The 16,564-nt window shown below is 50.2% G+C and overlaps 1 protein-coding gene across 3 annotated transcripts in view; it reads left to right on the forward strand.

Moving 5' to 3' along the window:
• GGA2 (golgi associated, gamma adaptin ear containing, ARF binding protein 2) overlaps positions 1–16,564 on the forward strand; it is a 107,086-nt gene that overhangs the window by 67,149 nt on the left and 23,373 nt on the right. For all 3 annotated transcript variants that reach the window (XM_078664788.1, XM_078664789.1, XM_078664790.1), the window contains exons 14-15: positions 8,761–8,963; positions 12,609–12,778. In XM_078664788.1, the coding sequence (XP_078520914.1) occupies positions 8,761–8,963; positions 12,609–12,778 (373 nt within the window). The remainder of the gene's footprint in view (positions 1–8,760; positions 8,964–12,608; positions 12,779–16,564) is intronic.

Here is a 16,564-nt window from a genome sequence, read left to right on the forward strand (position 1 = left end):
CGGCGACTGGAGGGCCGGTGGCCGTGAGATGCACTGAGGAGGGCTCGGCGACATCGACTCGGCTGGGCGAGGGTCCCTCCCCGGAGCTTGACCGAGAACAGCGGCTGAACCAGCGATTGGATGCCATACTTGATGCGATCGCCTCGACTAAGGACGCGTTGCACCAGGACATCGCCCAAGTGGCCACGGGCCTAGGGCTGCTCCGCGCGGATCATGCGAAGCTAGCGGACAGAGTTAAGGACCATGACCAACTGCTGCTGGACCTGAAACCATCGGTGGTGGCCGCGGAGCATAGGATTGCGGACATGTTGGCCCGGCTGGACTCACTGGAACGGAGGGCGGAGGATGCCGAAGGCCGCAATAGGCGGAACAACGTGCGGGTCGTCGGCCTTCCGGAACGGATTGAGGGGGAGGATGCGGTGGCCTATATGGAGACCTGGTTCCGCACTGTGGTGGCGCCGGAGGGGCTCACTCCTTTTTTCACGCTGGAGCGGGCCCACCGGGTTCCTGCTCGCCCGCCGGGGATTGGCCGCCCCCCCCGACCGATGGTGGTGAGGCTCCTCCACTACAAGGACCGAGATCTCCTCATTCAGCGGGCCAGGATGTCGGGCCCTTATGAGGTGGAGAACAGTAGGGTTACGATCTTCCCGGACTACACCCAAGCGGTCCAGAAAAACCGGGCATCATTCTTGGCGGTGAAGAAAGAACTCAGGGAGGAAGGCGTTCAGTATTCCTTGCTCTACCCGGCTAAGTTGCGGATCATCATGGATGGGGCTACGCACTTTTTTCAGACTCCGGACGAGGTTTGGCTTTGGCTGGAGTCGTATAGAGCGGGGACGGACAGATCACATAAAAGCAGACGAGATGAACCCAAGCGGCCCCGGGTGAGGCAATCGCAACGAATCAGATCCCGCAACAGGCGCCAGCGGGAGAAACGGGAGGCTCAAATGGCAGCGGAGAAGAGGGATGCACTCGCAGCGACGGCGGCCATTACAGGGTCGCAACAGAACAGTGAACGGGCTGAAACGGACTCGGGAGGGGAAGGCAGCAAGACGGGCGAGGAACTCTCGGAGGCGGAAAGCTTGAGGGGGCCGACGGTGACCCCACAGACTTCGGATGGTATCTTTTGCGGCTGAGTTTGGACTGGGCTAGTTCGAGACTTCATGGTAGGGTGGTATCCTGCTGTTGGAGGACGGGATGCCGGGAGGGGAGGCTGAGTGCTTCGGGAGGGATGGAGGCGCGGGGTGTGAGCTCCGCTTGCTGGGGTCGGCGGCGACTCAACCCCCTTGGGCCCTTAAGGCCGACTGTGGTGGAGACCACAGGGTAGGAGTGTGGGACGTTGGTTCAAGGTTTGGATGGGGGCGGCCATTGGGTTCGTGAGCTCTGTCCTGGGGAGTGGGGTTTGGGGAGTTTTTCTGTTTTGGGGGTGTTTGGGGGGGGGGCAACTGCATTGGGGGGGCTGTGAACATTCGTTATTTGCTTTGGACTGTACGAAGTTGGAATGGGGACGTTACCTAATCTGAAATGCCTGACGTGGAATGTCCGGGGGCTGCGAACTATGGTGAAACGTCATAAGGTCCATGCATATCTAGTACGCAGGGGGGTTCAGATTGCCATGCTCCAGGAGACTCATCTTACTAAGAAAGAGTGTACTGCCTTGCAGAAACGATGGAGGGGCCAGGTGTTTGGCACCACTTACTCAGCGTATGCCAGGGGGGTGCTGATCTGGGTGAGGGCGGGGATACCCTTTCAATTACTGAATCAAGCTGTGGATCCGGATGGCAGGTTTGTGGCGGTGGAGGGGAGGTTATATGGACGGGATGTGGTTTTCTGCTGTGTGTATGCGCCGAACGCTGATCAAGCTCGATATTTTGATAGCCTCTCGGGGTCTTTGGCCTCTTTCCTGGCGGCCCCAATAGTGCTAGGGGGGGACTTTAACTCGATCACGGATGTGGTTCTGGATAGGTCCCATCCCCCCCTGGTGGACTCTCCGGTGCGCAGGTTGGCCGCGCACAGGAGGGACTGGCAGGATAGGTGGGGGTTGCTGGATGTCTGGAGGGAACGGCACAGGGAAACCAGGGATTATTCCTTTTACTCTGCTCTTCATGACCTGCATGTCAGGATTGATTCGGTGCTCTGCAGTGGATCCCTGGCCCCGCTGATCTCCCATGCGGAGTACTTGGCTAGAACGATCTCAGATCATAACCCCCTATTGGTGCACATTCAGTGGCAGAGAGAGCGTTCAGTAATTCCAACGTGGCGGCTTCGGCCGGAAACGCTTGAAGATCCTGTGTTCTCTGATGCGGTTCGACAAGGCATTGATAGCTATTTCGGAGTGAATGAGGGCTCGGCCACGAGTAGGTCCACTGAATGGGATGCAATGAAAGTGGTGGTGAGAGGAGTGTGTTTGGGTAGGTTTTCAAATGCTCGCACGGCTGTGTTGACTGACCTCATGAACGCGGAAGAAAGGTTGAGGGATTTGGAGCGCCGCAGGCCAGCTAGGCCGGACTTACAGGCCCAGCTCTTAGAAGCGAAAGAAGTGGTCGCCACGGAGACGGAACGTTTACGTAGCTATGATCACAGGCAATATATCATCAGGGCGCATGCGGAAAGAGACAAGGTGGGTACCCTCTTGGCCAGACTGGCTAATCCGGAACTTAGGGGCTCCCCGATCCTCGGCATTCGTACTGCGCAGGGAGAGATGGTATACACCCAAGCAGCGGTATTGGAATGTTTTAGGGGGTACTATGAGGAACTGTATCAGGGCCAGCTGGGAGTGGGGGCCCAGGACATTGCGGAATACTTGGGGGCAAGGCAGCTTCCGGTCCTAGATGAGGAGGACGCGAAGGAACTGGGCGGCCCGATCACGCTCTCAGAAATACGGGCGGCCATTAAGCATATGGCTCGCAACAAAACGCCCGGGGTGGACGGATTACCGATTGAATTTTATCAGCGGTATGCGGACAGTTTGGCGCCCAGGCTGTTGGTGGTGTACGCTGAAGCCTTCGAGGCTGGGGTATTGCCTGGGTCCATGCGGGAGGCCTTGATAGTGCCGCTCCTAAAGCCTGGCCGGGATGCTGCGGATGTGAGGTCTTACCGCCCGCTATCCATGCTGACGGTGGATTATAAAATTCTGAGCCGCATACTGGCCACCAGACTGGCCCCATATATGACGGGCCTGGTACATAGGGACCAGGCCGGGTTCATACCCACGAGGAGCACGGCGCTGAATATTCGTCGCCTGGTGGGGATAATGGACGCCATCTTGGACGAGGAGGGAGCCCCGGCGGTCCTATCCGTGGACATCGAGACGGTCCTATCTGCGGACATCGAGAAAGCCTTTGATAGCTTGGAATGGCCGTTCCTGGACGGAGTTTTGGAGAGGTTTGGCATGGGCGAGGGGTTCCGCAGGTGGACGAGGGTCTTGTATGCTTCGGCGGCGGCGAGGGTGCGTTTGGGCGGCCTGGTGTCGGCGGCGTACCCGGTGGGCAGGGGCACGCGGCAGGGATGCTCTCTGTCCCCCCTGTTGTTTGCTCTGGCGATGGAACCTTTGGCGGTCCATGCGAGGTCGGGTGTCAGGTACGCGGGGATAGCGAGAGGCGGGCAGTGGCATTATATATCGCTGTATGCGGATGACTTGCTCCTATACCTGGCTGATACCTCGCGGGCATTGACAGGTGCGATGGAGCTATTGTCGGAGTTCGGCCGGCTGTCGGGCCTTAAGGTCAATTGGGCGAAGACTTGTGTGTTCCCGCTGCGAGCGGGCTCGCCCGTTCCTGGCGGCGACTTGGGCGTGGTGTGGGATCCATCTTGTTTTACCTATCTGGGTGTTCGCATCTACCACGCGACTGCGGACCTCTTGGAGGGCAACATTGGACGCTGTGTTCGGGCACTGAGGGGCAGCTTGTCTTTCTGGTCGACCCTCCCGCTGACGGTTCTGGGTAGGATTGCCCTTTTGAAGATGGTGGCGCTCCCCCTGAGATCGATGATTATTGGCTTCTTATGGGGGCACGGCCGCCGTAGAGTGGCCCTGAACACGCTCCTCCGCCCTAAGGTTGAAGGGGGCATGGCTGTGCCTGACTTCGAGCTGTATTATCTAGCGGCGCAGCTGCAGGTTCTTACACAGAACGTAGCTAGGGTGTTCCGGGGTCCAGAGGAGGACCGGGACCGAGGGATACGACGCCACGTGCTGTCCTATATTGTCATGCAGCAGAGGCTTGAGCTGCGGGCGCTCACTATGGAGGAAAGGACGCTCCGGCTGTGTTGGCAGAGGAGCCTTCGGAGAGCGAGGGCTTCGCGGCCTTATGCGCCGGAGATCCCGATCGGCATGCTGACGGCCTTGCCGCACGGAGGAGATTGGTCCCCGTTGCTGGATTGGGAGGAGGCGGGACTACAGGTGGTAGGCGACTTGTACATAGATGGGGCTTTGGCACCGTTCGAGGCGCTCCGGGACCAGTTCGGGCTGCCCGACGGGGGGTTCCTCCTGCACGCGGCGGTGGTGGCTGCCATACAGAAGCACTGGAGGGGGGGGCTCGTAGAACCCACGACGACTATGGCGTGCCAATATGTGGTGATGGCAGCGGGCACGGTCAAAGCTGTGACATGCCTCCATACTAGGATGTTGAATGAGGGACTGGAGCCACTCCTGGGGCTCAAGGCTAAATGGGAGGAGAGTGTGGGCCGGCACATACCGGATACGGCTTGGGGACACATCCTGCGGCGCACGTGGAAGGGCACGAGAAATGCGCGCTTTCAGCAAGTGCATTTCTATGTGCTTCATAGGGCCTATTTAACTCCAGAGAAATTACAGCGGTACTTCCAGGTGCCGGATGCTCGATGCCCACGGTGTTCGTCTCTGGGAGCGGACATGGATCATTTGTTTTGGAAGTGCCCGCAATTGGGGACCTATTGGGCGGAGGTAGGGGGACTCCTGAATGCAGTGACAGATAGGGAGGTGGAATTCGACATGGCGGCGTGCCTGCTGCTCTGGTTCCCGCACACTAAACGCACCAAGGTGACGAGCAAGTTCCTTGATCTGGGTCTGATATTGGCGCAGAGGGAGATATCGTGGCATTGGAAGTCCAGGGGGGGGCCCTCGCTGCGTAGATGGAAGAATGAATTGCTGCAGTGGTCTGCCTGTGAGAGTGTGCTCCGGATGCGGCAGGCTGTTAAGATGGGGAATGAGAAAGTTTTGGAAGCGGCGCGTGCATGGGAGCTAGTGGTGCAGGCCTTGCGTGATTCTTTTGTGGACGACGAGGATGGGGAGAACTAAACCGGTGGACACCACGGGGCGAACACAGAAGTGCTATCTTCCGCACTGTGGTGGTTCCATCTAACTCGACAGGACGAGGCGTACGCCCAGCAGTTGCCAGGGGGGGGGGGCCTTGGGGGGGACTGGTTCATGAGGGTTCGGGGTGGGACGGAAGCCACTGGATGGTAGCCGCCTGGGTGCTTTGACTCTACTAGGATGGTTGGTACAGGGTGGAGTATGAAAGGGCTGGAGGGAGTAGCCAGGCGGGAAAGAACGATAGCACCTAGGGCAGGCCCCGATCTGAGCGGTGTCACTGTTTACCTCTGGGATGGCTGACGGAGATGTTGTTGTGGGGGGGGGGATAAAAGCAGATACGTACAACGACTTTTCGACCATGGTCCCCGTGGGACGTGCACCGTGCTTTTCCTATTAAATGTAATGACAGCCGCCCGGCCCCCGGGATGCGGGCTGAATGGCTGTGTATGGTTTGGACTTCTTAGTGGACGGGGGGATGTCGCGAGTGCACTGGTTGATTGTTTGTATCCTGTGGTTTCTAATTTTGCAATAAAAATATATTTTAAAAAAAAGAGGAAGGGGCTGGTCCCGAACGACCCCTGCAAGGTTGGAGAATATTCAGGTCATATAATCTAGTCACAATAGTAGGGTCTAAAAACTGCCTGCCCGTATCCAGATCTAACAGATCTTTAGATGAAAATACCTGTCGCCGACCAGAAGACCTGGCCCCTGACCCCGATCGAGCGCGGACGGGCGCAGACGGGCAGGACTCTGGCACGACTTCGGCACAGATCCGGCGCGTCCGCTGGTCGCGTCCGCTGCGCGGAGGCATGCCCGCCCCCTTATGTACGCCACTAGAGCGCGTCACAGCACTCCAGCACACCCAATATGTCTGCCGTGAAGATCCTGGCCGGGACCACCTCGACAGCGTCAAGTTTGTCAGCCATGACTGTAATATACAACTAAATGTTCAGACTTTGTTACACAACAGCACCTGCAGAAATATATTATGACCCACACAAGGAAGAATGGATGTAAGGAAACATCATTCTGGTAGAGTCAGGCTTTGTTCTAGACTAGCACGTGGACTCTGACCTGGCTTGAGCTCATGCGAAAGATAGGAAAGAAGGCAGAGCAACTTCATCATTTACCAAGGCGAAAATAGTGGCAGGGTCAGCTCTTTATGGTGTGGCTAGTGTGAGAGAACAAAGAGTAACATAAAAGCACCTGCAGTTCGGAAAGCACAGTGTTGTGTGAGAGGATGACCTCTCACTTGCACACAGAGAGGGTGTTTATGCTGTAACAGTGAAAAAAGAGTTAAAGATGAGTTAGTTTGGGACCCAAAAAGTTCACTCTTTTCAGGCAGACAAGGCTGCAGCTGGGGAAATCTGTATGACACATAAACTGTAGTCAGGAAAATGAATGGATAGAGTGTTATACTTTGTGTAATAGAAGAAAACAATGATAGTGTAAAAAAATTAGAAAAGATGTGAAATGGGTAAAAAGTTAATAAGAAAAAATTACATGAGGTGGAAATTCCCAAGGTTCTTGGCTTGTAAATACAAGTGAGATGCTGTCCTGGAGGGTGCCTTTTTTAATGTATTTCCAAGCTTGTGTATGCTTATATAAAAAGTACACATTTCCGTTTCTCAGAAAGTTTTAGTATAGAACGCAAGCAAGTATATGCTCTTGAAATTAGAACAAATCAATTATAATGAACTAGAGTTCATCAATCTTTCATGGCGAGGGTCCGATCTGACTTAGGTCAACTGGATTGGTTCCTTAGCCCAGTTACACCCACGAACGAAACCGAAGGGGATCGGATTCGATGATCCATATATCATGGCCTGCAAAAAAAAGCCAGAACTTCGTAAATGACAGGTTCTTCTGAAAGGATCCAAAACACGTGATCTCATCTCATCACATTCTGCAGTCTTGAGCTGACAAAAAGCCTCCTCTCACAACTTGTACCATCACATGTCAGCAGGCCACTACTGTTTCAGGCTGGTCCTTACATCTGTGACTGGGGGTGAGTGTCTGAAAAGCTTCAGCGCTCCATCCATCTTCTCCTTGTGTTTGCTTTGTTCGCCCTAAGTTGGCAGGGTATGCCTAGACGTGGGTCCCTTGCTCAATTTGCCACTGGATTTAAGCAAGCCTGGCTGATGAGGGCTGTTAGCCCGAAACCGGTCCCAGGATGCTTGTTTCCGGTCCAGGGAAAACCTGGCTTGGCAGTTCGGGCTGGACTGCTCCCATGAGGCACCGGGTCAAGACTGATTTGCATATAGCTGGGTCTGGACTGGGGTGGCGCAGTGAGCTAAAGAACAACGATGGATTCAACCCAGATCTGTGACTGGGGGTGAGTGTCTCAAAAGTTTCAGCGTTCCGTCCATCATCTCCTTGTGTTTGCTTTGGTCCTTACATCCCACTGTTAGTTTATTCTATCATGTTTACAAGAGGACACTTTCCCAACATCTTGGAAAACATACTGAAGCCCACAGAGAACCACAAACATTGAAGCAACATTCTATCCAAGTGAGGAACTGATTTCTAACATGTAGGGTGTGAGCATTACACTAAGTAAACTATGTCTTAGATAGCTCTTTGATGCGCTGCCTCGTTTCAGGGAACCGGTAATTTTTGAGGACATAATCTTACTTAAACCTAAAGTTTATGGCACATTCGGAACCTTTTTATCTCTTCAGTCTTCAAGACTTCAATGAGGACAGTGCCTTGGGCAAGGTAGAGGGTGGAGAGAAAAAGAACTGGAATATATGTGCTGACTAACGTAAGCTGGGTCTGCGCGAGTTCTTTGTTCATGGAACATAAATGTATATGTGTACATCATCTGATCTGTGTCCCTGTAATGCCATGTATTTGGCCTTTCCTCTGGATGACATTTGAGAGTTTTAAAAACATAGGTTTTCGTGATCCACTCTTTAGGAAATAGGTACATGGAATCAGCTGTTGTCAGTGAGGATGTGCTGTGACTACTAAAATAATTAGCAATAAAAACATCAGCAGAGCCACAGAATAGCTAAAAGTTTCAATCAAAAAGTGCAATACCCCATTCCCGATCTGCAATGAGGGTTGACTTAGTGCCACAGATGCCAAGGTTGAAGGGCCCACATCATATTAGGATCTTCTTACAAACATGCACTTTGTTACCTGCCATGAAAAGTATTTGTGGAAAACAATTTGCACATTTTCTACCAACAACTGAATCTAATAAATATGCATACCAAGTGAATCCATAACTAAGGTGGGAAACTATTTATACAGGTAAGTAGCTGCTATCTTTCCTGAAAGTATGAGTATGTTGGTAAGATCCCATAAAGTGCATTTATTCCTTAAGAGAAGTGCCTGGACTCCCCATCGGAACAATACACTGACTATGACATGGTTGTGTGTGAACGCGGGAGATAAAAGTAGTTTTCAGGCAAACTCATGGGTCTTTTTAATTTCTCATTTTTACCTTGCATTTTTCTGTTTTTTAGACAATTTTCTGGGGATAGACTGTCCCCACTTGACCTGCCGGGTCCTAATATGGAGATGCAGCCCCATTTTGAAAAGAACTCTTCTTGTGCGGGGACTCCAAAGGGACCTCTTCAACAGGTGCCGGTACCTGCACTGCCATCGCCTACCTCCCTCGGTGCCTCCCTGGACAGCCTCTTCATCCGGTTAGAGTCCATCCGACCTAGTAAGTGAGATCCTGTGCTGTTCCAATCATGCAGAAGTGCATCGAGGGAGTAGAAATATTACTTAAGTGAGGTGTCTTTGATTATCATCTTAGCTCAGCAAGTGTTGCAAACTTTAGGATGTAAGGCAAGATTCATTACGGTGTCATTGAAGCGTTCATACATTGCCCCTTATAAATACATTTCCATATTTATTATACTGTATTTATGTAGCTCTTTCGCCAAATCAACTACTCAAGAAGTAGTTGATACAAGACATATCATGAATGAAATACAAGAAGAGAAACAACATTGTGAATTTAGATAAATAAATAAAAAAAACAATGAAAACAGCATTCATCATGCAGGTGGGGAGATGAACTGGGACAAAGAACAAGCAGGCTAATTTGAAGAGATCAAATAAAGAAACAGAATGTAAACAAAAATCGAAGAGTAGAAACTGGAAGGGGCAAGTCCATGAATACATTTGTTGCTTTGGGCTCCTAGTCATAGCCATGATTGGAAACAAATAATCTTTTTCTTAATTAATCCCTTCAGAAACATCACAACTGTGAACAGCCAATTGGTTGTTTACTGTTGTGGCGTTGCAGCGCTTGAATGTGGCATAGCGTCAATCTTTCATAGACCCTCCCCTCCCCCGCCCTGAGTCATATGGATCTCCAGAGCCTTAAGTGAACGGGCGGTATGGCAAGTGTTGACCGAGCCATATTGGTGGTATGGCGAGTGTTGAATCAGCCATATTGGTGATATGGCGAGTGTTGTCTGAGCCATATTGGTGGTATGGCGAGTGTTGACTGAGCCATATTGGTGATATGGAGAGTGTTGAATCAGCCAAATTGGTGGTATGGCGAGTGTTGAATCAGCTGTATTGGTGGCACAGCGAGTGCTGACTGAGCCACATTGGTGGTTTGGCGAGGGTTGACTGAGCCATATTGGTGATATGGCGAGTGTTGTCTGAGCTATACTGGTGGAGAGTGTTGACTGAGCACTATTGGTGGTATGGTGAGGGTTGACTGAGCCATATTGGTGATATGGCGAGTGTTGACTGAGCCATACTGGTGAAGAGTGTTGACTGAGCCATATTGGTGGTATGGTGAGTGTTAAATCAGCTATATTGGTGGTATGGCGAGTGTTGAATCAGCCATATTGGTGATATGGCGAGTGTTGTCTGAGCCATATTGGTGGTATGGCGAGTGTTGACTGAGCCATATTGGTGATATGGAGAGTGTTGAATCAGCCAAATTGGTGGTATGGCGAGTGTTGAATCAGCTGTATTGGTGGCACGGCGAGTGTTGACTGAGCCATATTGGTGGTATGGCGAGGGTTGACTGAGCCATATTGGTGATATGGCGAGTGTTGACTGAGCCATACTGGTGGAGAGTGTTGACTAGGCCATATTGGTGGTATGGTGAGGGTTGACTGAGCCATATTGGTGGTCTGGTGAGTGTTGACTCAGCAATACTGTTAGTATGGCAAGGGTTGAACAAGCCATATTGGTGTATGGCGAGTATTGAATACGCCATATTGGTGGTATGGTGAGTGTTGACTGAGCCATACTGGTGGTATGGCGAGTATTGAATACGCCATATTGGTGGTATGGTGAGTGTTGACTGAGCCATACTGGTGGTATGGCGAGTGTTGAATAAGCCATATTGGTGAGTGTTGAACGTGGCCTCTTCGTCATCCCCAACCTGCCTGGGGTCTGTATGTCTCTTCAGGAAGCAGTCACATTACCTCTCACCACCTTCCAGGCCTCCCTCCAAGGGATGTTGCAGATCTCTGCCAAGTCAACTAATGACCTGTGACCCTGACAGAGATGCTGATGAACCCACCATGTCTGCTGCGGACTCGTTTTTGCTCTGGTAGAAGCAGCAGCATGCTCTTGAAAGTAGTGGGAAGAAATCCCGGATGTAGGTGGGGGACAGTGGAAGGAGGGCAGTCTTTTTTAGATATAGCCTAGTGACAGCTTTGGCTAGCTCGAAAGTCTCATTTTATGTAAAAAAAATCATAATAACAATACTTTCAAGCATGCATTAATTCAAGGTCTTGTAGTCACTTCATTTGTCCATTGCTCTGTGCAACTGCCATTCACATTTTGCTTCCACCCACCACATCATACACCATGGATGACCGAGTGTGACAGCATTTTTCTCCTGATCACATGTGCACAGCCGTCTGAAAAGGAGTGCACATCAATGTCAGGGCTGTTGTCCCACTCCTTTATTATTATATGTTTGGCAAAATGTTCGCATATTACATATGATAGCAAAAAATGCAATAATAAAAAAAAATGCACACTTGCCAAGGCCAGACCTAATGAGGGTTGGGTGGAGGTCCACAGACCGCTAAGCATCTGTTTTGCTTGCCCCCTAAAAACCTCCTCGCAATTTGAATTGCTGGTTTTTGAGAGTCAGCTAATGAAAGGAAGGACTCTGTGGGAGAGAGCAGCATTTTCAACCTAAAGCTGCAGATGGCTACCCATCTACTAAGGGCTGTTTGACACATTTGTGTTCCAAGAGACACTGTAGAGCTTTACTCGGATTGTCTATGAAAACAACTGGAACCAATTGATGGAAACCAACCCCGTTGCTGAGGACTACCCAGCCGCAGTCCATGCAGTTAACAGCGGTGGGGCGGTGGGGCCAGGCAATGGGGATTTCAAGGGATGATACAGAGGGAAAATTCATTATTTATCTATTTAATTTTCCCTCTGCATCGTCCCTCGAAATCCCCCTTACCTGGCCCCACTTCCCCACCGCTGTTACCTGCATGGACCGCGGCTGAGACTACCCATCTGTAATTCTATATATACATACAATAAATAGAAAACATTATAGAAGACAAGGACTGGAAGTAAGCCAGCCTACTTCCGGTGTTGCTTCCTTTCTGACCAGTCTTAAGTTTGGAATGGGTACAAAGGCCACTCACTAAGCAAAATCTCAATTCATGGGATATTTGCTCTAAAAAAATGTCTGCCACATAACACTCCAAGGCCTTTTGATTTTGGTTCTGCAAAACTGGAACCATTAATCACCGGAATAACACTGAGTTCTCTCCCCTTTCTATTGGTGCAAGAGAGCGGAACACAAAAGTCGACATGCACCGTCCTCCTGTACCTTTACGTAGAGAAGCAGGGTGCAGGCAACTAACAACAATGCAGTTAACCCTTTTTGATTAGCAAAACATTATCCAGTCCATTTATTTAAAATAGAAAACAAATGCTGACGAGAGTGCTGGGGTTTTAGTGGCCTACACACAACCGACAGTTAGTAGGCAGTAGTATGTGCCGGGCTGATGGCAGAGGCAGTAGCATGTGCCGGGCTGATGGCAGAGGCAGTAGCATGTGCTGGGATGATGGCAGAGGCAGTAGTATGTGCCAGGATGATGGCAAAGGCAGTAGTATGTGCCGGGATGATGGCAGAGGCAGTAGTATGTGCCGGGATGATGCAGAGGCAGTAGTATGTGCCGGGATGATGCAGAGGCAGTAGTATGTGCTGGGATGATGACAGAGGCAATAGTATGTGCTGGGATGATGGCAAAGGCAGTAGTCTTTGTCATGGGTTGGTGTCTACACCTATTCTCTTCTGGCCTCATAATGGAGGAGATGGTCCCACTGCTTCTCATGTTGCATGTTTTTTCTTCTGCAGGTAGCATTGTCCCGGTCACTGTGTACGATCACAATGGCCTGAAGGTCATGTTGCACGTGTCTTCAGAGACGGCCCCTGACCGACCCGATGTGATGATTTTAGTACTCTCCGTACTGAGTACGGCGCCAGAGCCTACCCAACACATCATGTTCCAGGCTGCAGTTCCCAAGGTGAGCATCCAGGGTGGAGTGGGGGCTGTAATGTAGAGTGTTCTCCGCTCTAGAAAAGGTAGCACCAAATGCCCTTTGTTAATGAGTGATTGCAGTTATCAAGCGCATGCATTGACCCACGTTATCTTGAGGTGCTCCCGCCGTGACCCATGTGAATATCTCTAAAACTCCTCCAGCAGCTACTCCATACGGCTCTCCTGCACCTCGACCACGAATAGTGCCAGTGCGCATCTACCACCCCACTGGAGCCAGTAGCGGCCCTATGTCCAGTAGTAAAACCCATGAGTATCTGCAACAAATCTTTAGCAGTGATGCATAAAGTATCTGTGTCATCCTCAGCAGTGACTTCAGAGTGCCTTCTTGACCACTTCAGCACTGGCCTTTATGAATATTCTTCGCAGCCCTCCAGTGCAGGCCCTAAAGTGCCCCTCTTGAATCCCTTCAAGTGTGACCCAATATTTATCCTCCGGAGCCCTTCAGCAGTCACAATATGCCACCCCCCACCCTTAGTGACTATATGGGTATCTTTCACAGCCCTCCAGCAATGACCCAATGCAAATCCACCACACCCTATCAGCAGTGATCCCTGAATATCTATTCCATCCCCTGCAGCCCACCAGACGTGATCTCAGAGTATCCTGCCATTCCACTCCTGCAGTGACCCCCAAATTACTCGTCAACAGCTCGAAGAAGTTTTTCATTCCTCGGTCCTGCAGTGACCACACAGCATCTGCCACTCCCCATTGTGCTCTCGCCAGTAAAGACTCCTGTGAGTTTTTGCCCCTGCAGTCACACTGAGTTCTCTTCTGTATTCTTCCACACCCCTCCAGCAGTAACCACAGACATCCACAAAACACTCCCAATAGCGACAGCAGAGTATCGACCACAGCCCTCCTTCAGCGACACTCTGGGTATGTGTTACACCCCACCCACCATCAGTGACTCCACTGAGTACTCAGCTCCCTTGCCCACATGACCCAGAATACCCTTCTCACCTCTCCAACATTGCCAGTGTCAATGCCTCAGTATACCTAGCACACACCTCCAGCCTTATTATTACACCGCTGCTTCCATATAACAATGACCCTTCTGCAACGCTGCAGAAAAAGCCCCTTACTACTCTCTGGCCATAGTCCCCATGACAACCCCAAGCGACGGAGACTGTCATTCACACTGAGGGTTTAGTCCCAAGCCATCTGTCCACGTAGGTTCTGGAAGGATCAAGGCACCACTGGTGACCACTACAAAGGCGGCGACCCTCTGATATTATTTCAGAGTGGGAGAGATAATCTCAGCTATGAGGCCTCTTAAGAAGGTGTTGAATAGTGGAAATGAGTTTCTCTCTGTCCCAGGAGGCAGGAAACACCTCATCAGGTCACCATAATCCACATAGAAGACATGTCCTCAAATAAGGAGAGAGCTACAGGGGCCATCCTTCAAACACCATTTTGACCAACATTATGAGTTAACTTGAGAGAGTGCTGCATGTCCTACTGCAAATCTCCATCGACACTGAGGCGCATTGAGAATGATCAGCTCCACTGCTGGGCAGCATCAACAGAATATAAACTTGTTTTCCATAAATTGAGTCTATCCGCAAAAATGGTGGGCAAAAGTGCATCAAAACACCGACTCGGCCCAAGACAAGGAAGCACAGTAGCACCAGTGTTCGAAGCAGCCCCTGCAAATTGAGGTCTCATCCGTGGGCTGACGTGCTCAGACAAGGTAAGCTGACCCGGGCAAACAGTGAGGTGGGTGAGACCACAGATGTCAGAATTTGGAGTGGACACACCTGTTCATCCCAACAAACAATAGACGAATATAAGACAACTAAAAACTACAGGAAACACACCAAGTGATCTTTTCTTAGTCTAATTATAAAAGGGGAGCAGCTAACTGGAAAGAGGGGGAGAAATGAAGTCTCCCTACTCCCTTGCTTTAATTACAGCATAATTGACTCTAATAAATCAGAGACAAAACTGAACTGGAAGAAGCAGTGGGGCAGACCGGGCTTGAGGTGCGCCATCTATGAAAATTAGTGTCCCTAGCACCTTGAAGTGCAAAGTGGTGTAAACCAGGGAAAGAAGCAGTTGCTCAAAAATTGAGAATGCAACTCAGATTGCGAATCTAGAGACAGGAAAGCAGATGTAGAGCACTCCCCAAGATTGGATACCATGGGTAATTCCAGAAAAGTGAAAAAGAAATACTCATGCCTGATTCAGAAAACAAGACATCTGTATATCATTAAAGGAGTGAGCAGTGCATTCTTCTAGAGAGCTAGAAAGAGAGAGGAAAACCTAAAAGAGGAATACCCCAGTTCTTTTTCCTGCTTTGGGGAAGGTTTCTGGTACACAGAATCCTTCACCAAAGCAGGAAGGATTTGGGGAAACATTGGGCACCCAAGAGCTTCCAGGTAACGCTAATTGGAAATGATATGTGAAATCAGATCTTCTCGGAGAAATCATAAACAGCACTTTGGGTGATGCGAAACAAATGAGAGGAACCAAATCTCTCTTCACAAGGTTTCATGAATCAACAACAACCTGAGGAGGAGAGCAGGTCTGGTGAGCAAAGACCCAACCAACTGGAGAAGAGCAAGGTGGGTGGGCTATTCCACCCAATATCTCTTCTTTCCAAGAGAATAGTAAGTTTGATGTCCAACTCTGGACATTGAGCCTACAATCACACCAGGGATCGTAGAACAACAAAGGAGTTTTTGCCGCCGACATCCAACCCGCAGAAATCACTAGTAAGTCAAAGAGCCTATAGCAAAATAGCAACATTGGGAAATGGTGGCATCAATACAAGAATACCCACCTGACTCTAAGCAGAATCTCCAAAGACCTTACTTGCTATCAAGGTACCTGAGTCTCATTCATCTTGAAAAAGGTGTATTCGTTGGTGGTTTCACCCCTTCTGACCTTACTATCTCGAGACATGCTCAGTGCCAATTTTATTTACACTAACATAGTGCCATCTGTGACTACATCCTCCTAACACTTAATAAATGGTCCCTGAGAGTGCCTTAAACCCATCTATAAAATATGTGTGTGCACTATCCAATTGGCACAGTCATCTAATCTTTCCTTTAAATACTGGTACAAACTTTTCCGTCCCCTTCCCTCCTCTACCGAACCGCAGGCATTCCTTCGTATATGACCAGGGTATACCTATAGCCTCCAATAATCCAATTGTGAGCGTTGGGCAGTACCCTTGCCTCACTCCAGCAGTGACCTGTTATGTTAACCTCTTACACTGCTCCTCCAATGAGACCCACATTTTGAAGATGGTAGTGCTCATGAGAGCTCATTGCATTCAGAAACTTGTGGTGTAGATAGGTTAGGTCTTACGGTGTCTGTGTAGAATCTTGGAGAAGTAACTTACTCTTTGAATCGGTAATACCTTATAGCGGTGCTCCCCGATGCAGTTTTTCCACATAATACCCCAAAAACCCCTCCAGAAATGACCCTTTTAATACCTCAAGGTCAGATACTCATTTGCGCTCAGTGTAGCAGTTGTCCATGAGTACTGCTACACTCCTTCCTACAATCCTGTCATTCACCTTCAGCAGAAACCACACATAACATTCCCCTGCAGGCCACCACCAGGGATCTCCAAACTTCCCTGCCCTTTCCTGGACATTATTCAAACACTCAAAATCCCAACTCTAGCAATGTCCCTTAGGAACACCACTGGCAATGATCAGTACTGTGCTTGCAGTATTCAGCCAATGCCCCTAGAGGTTCTTTGCACCTCTAGCAATACAACCTTTGAGTTACCTGGTGA

The sequence above is a fragment of the Lissotriton helveticus genome, chromosome 10, assembly GCF_964261635.1.
Source record: "Lissotriton helveticus chromosome 10, aLisHel1.1, whole genome shotgun sequence".
Classification (NCBI taxonomy): Eukaryota; Metazoa; Chordata; class Amphibia; order Caudata; family Salamandridae; genus Lissotriton; species Lissotriton helveticus.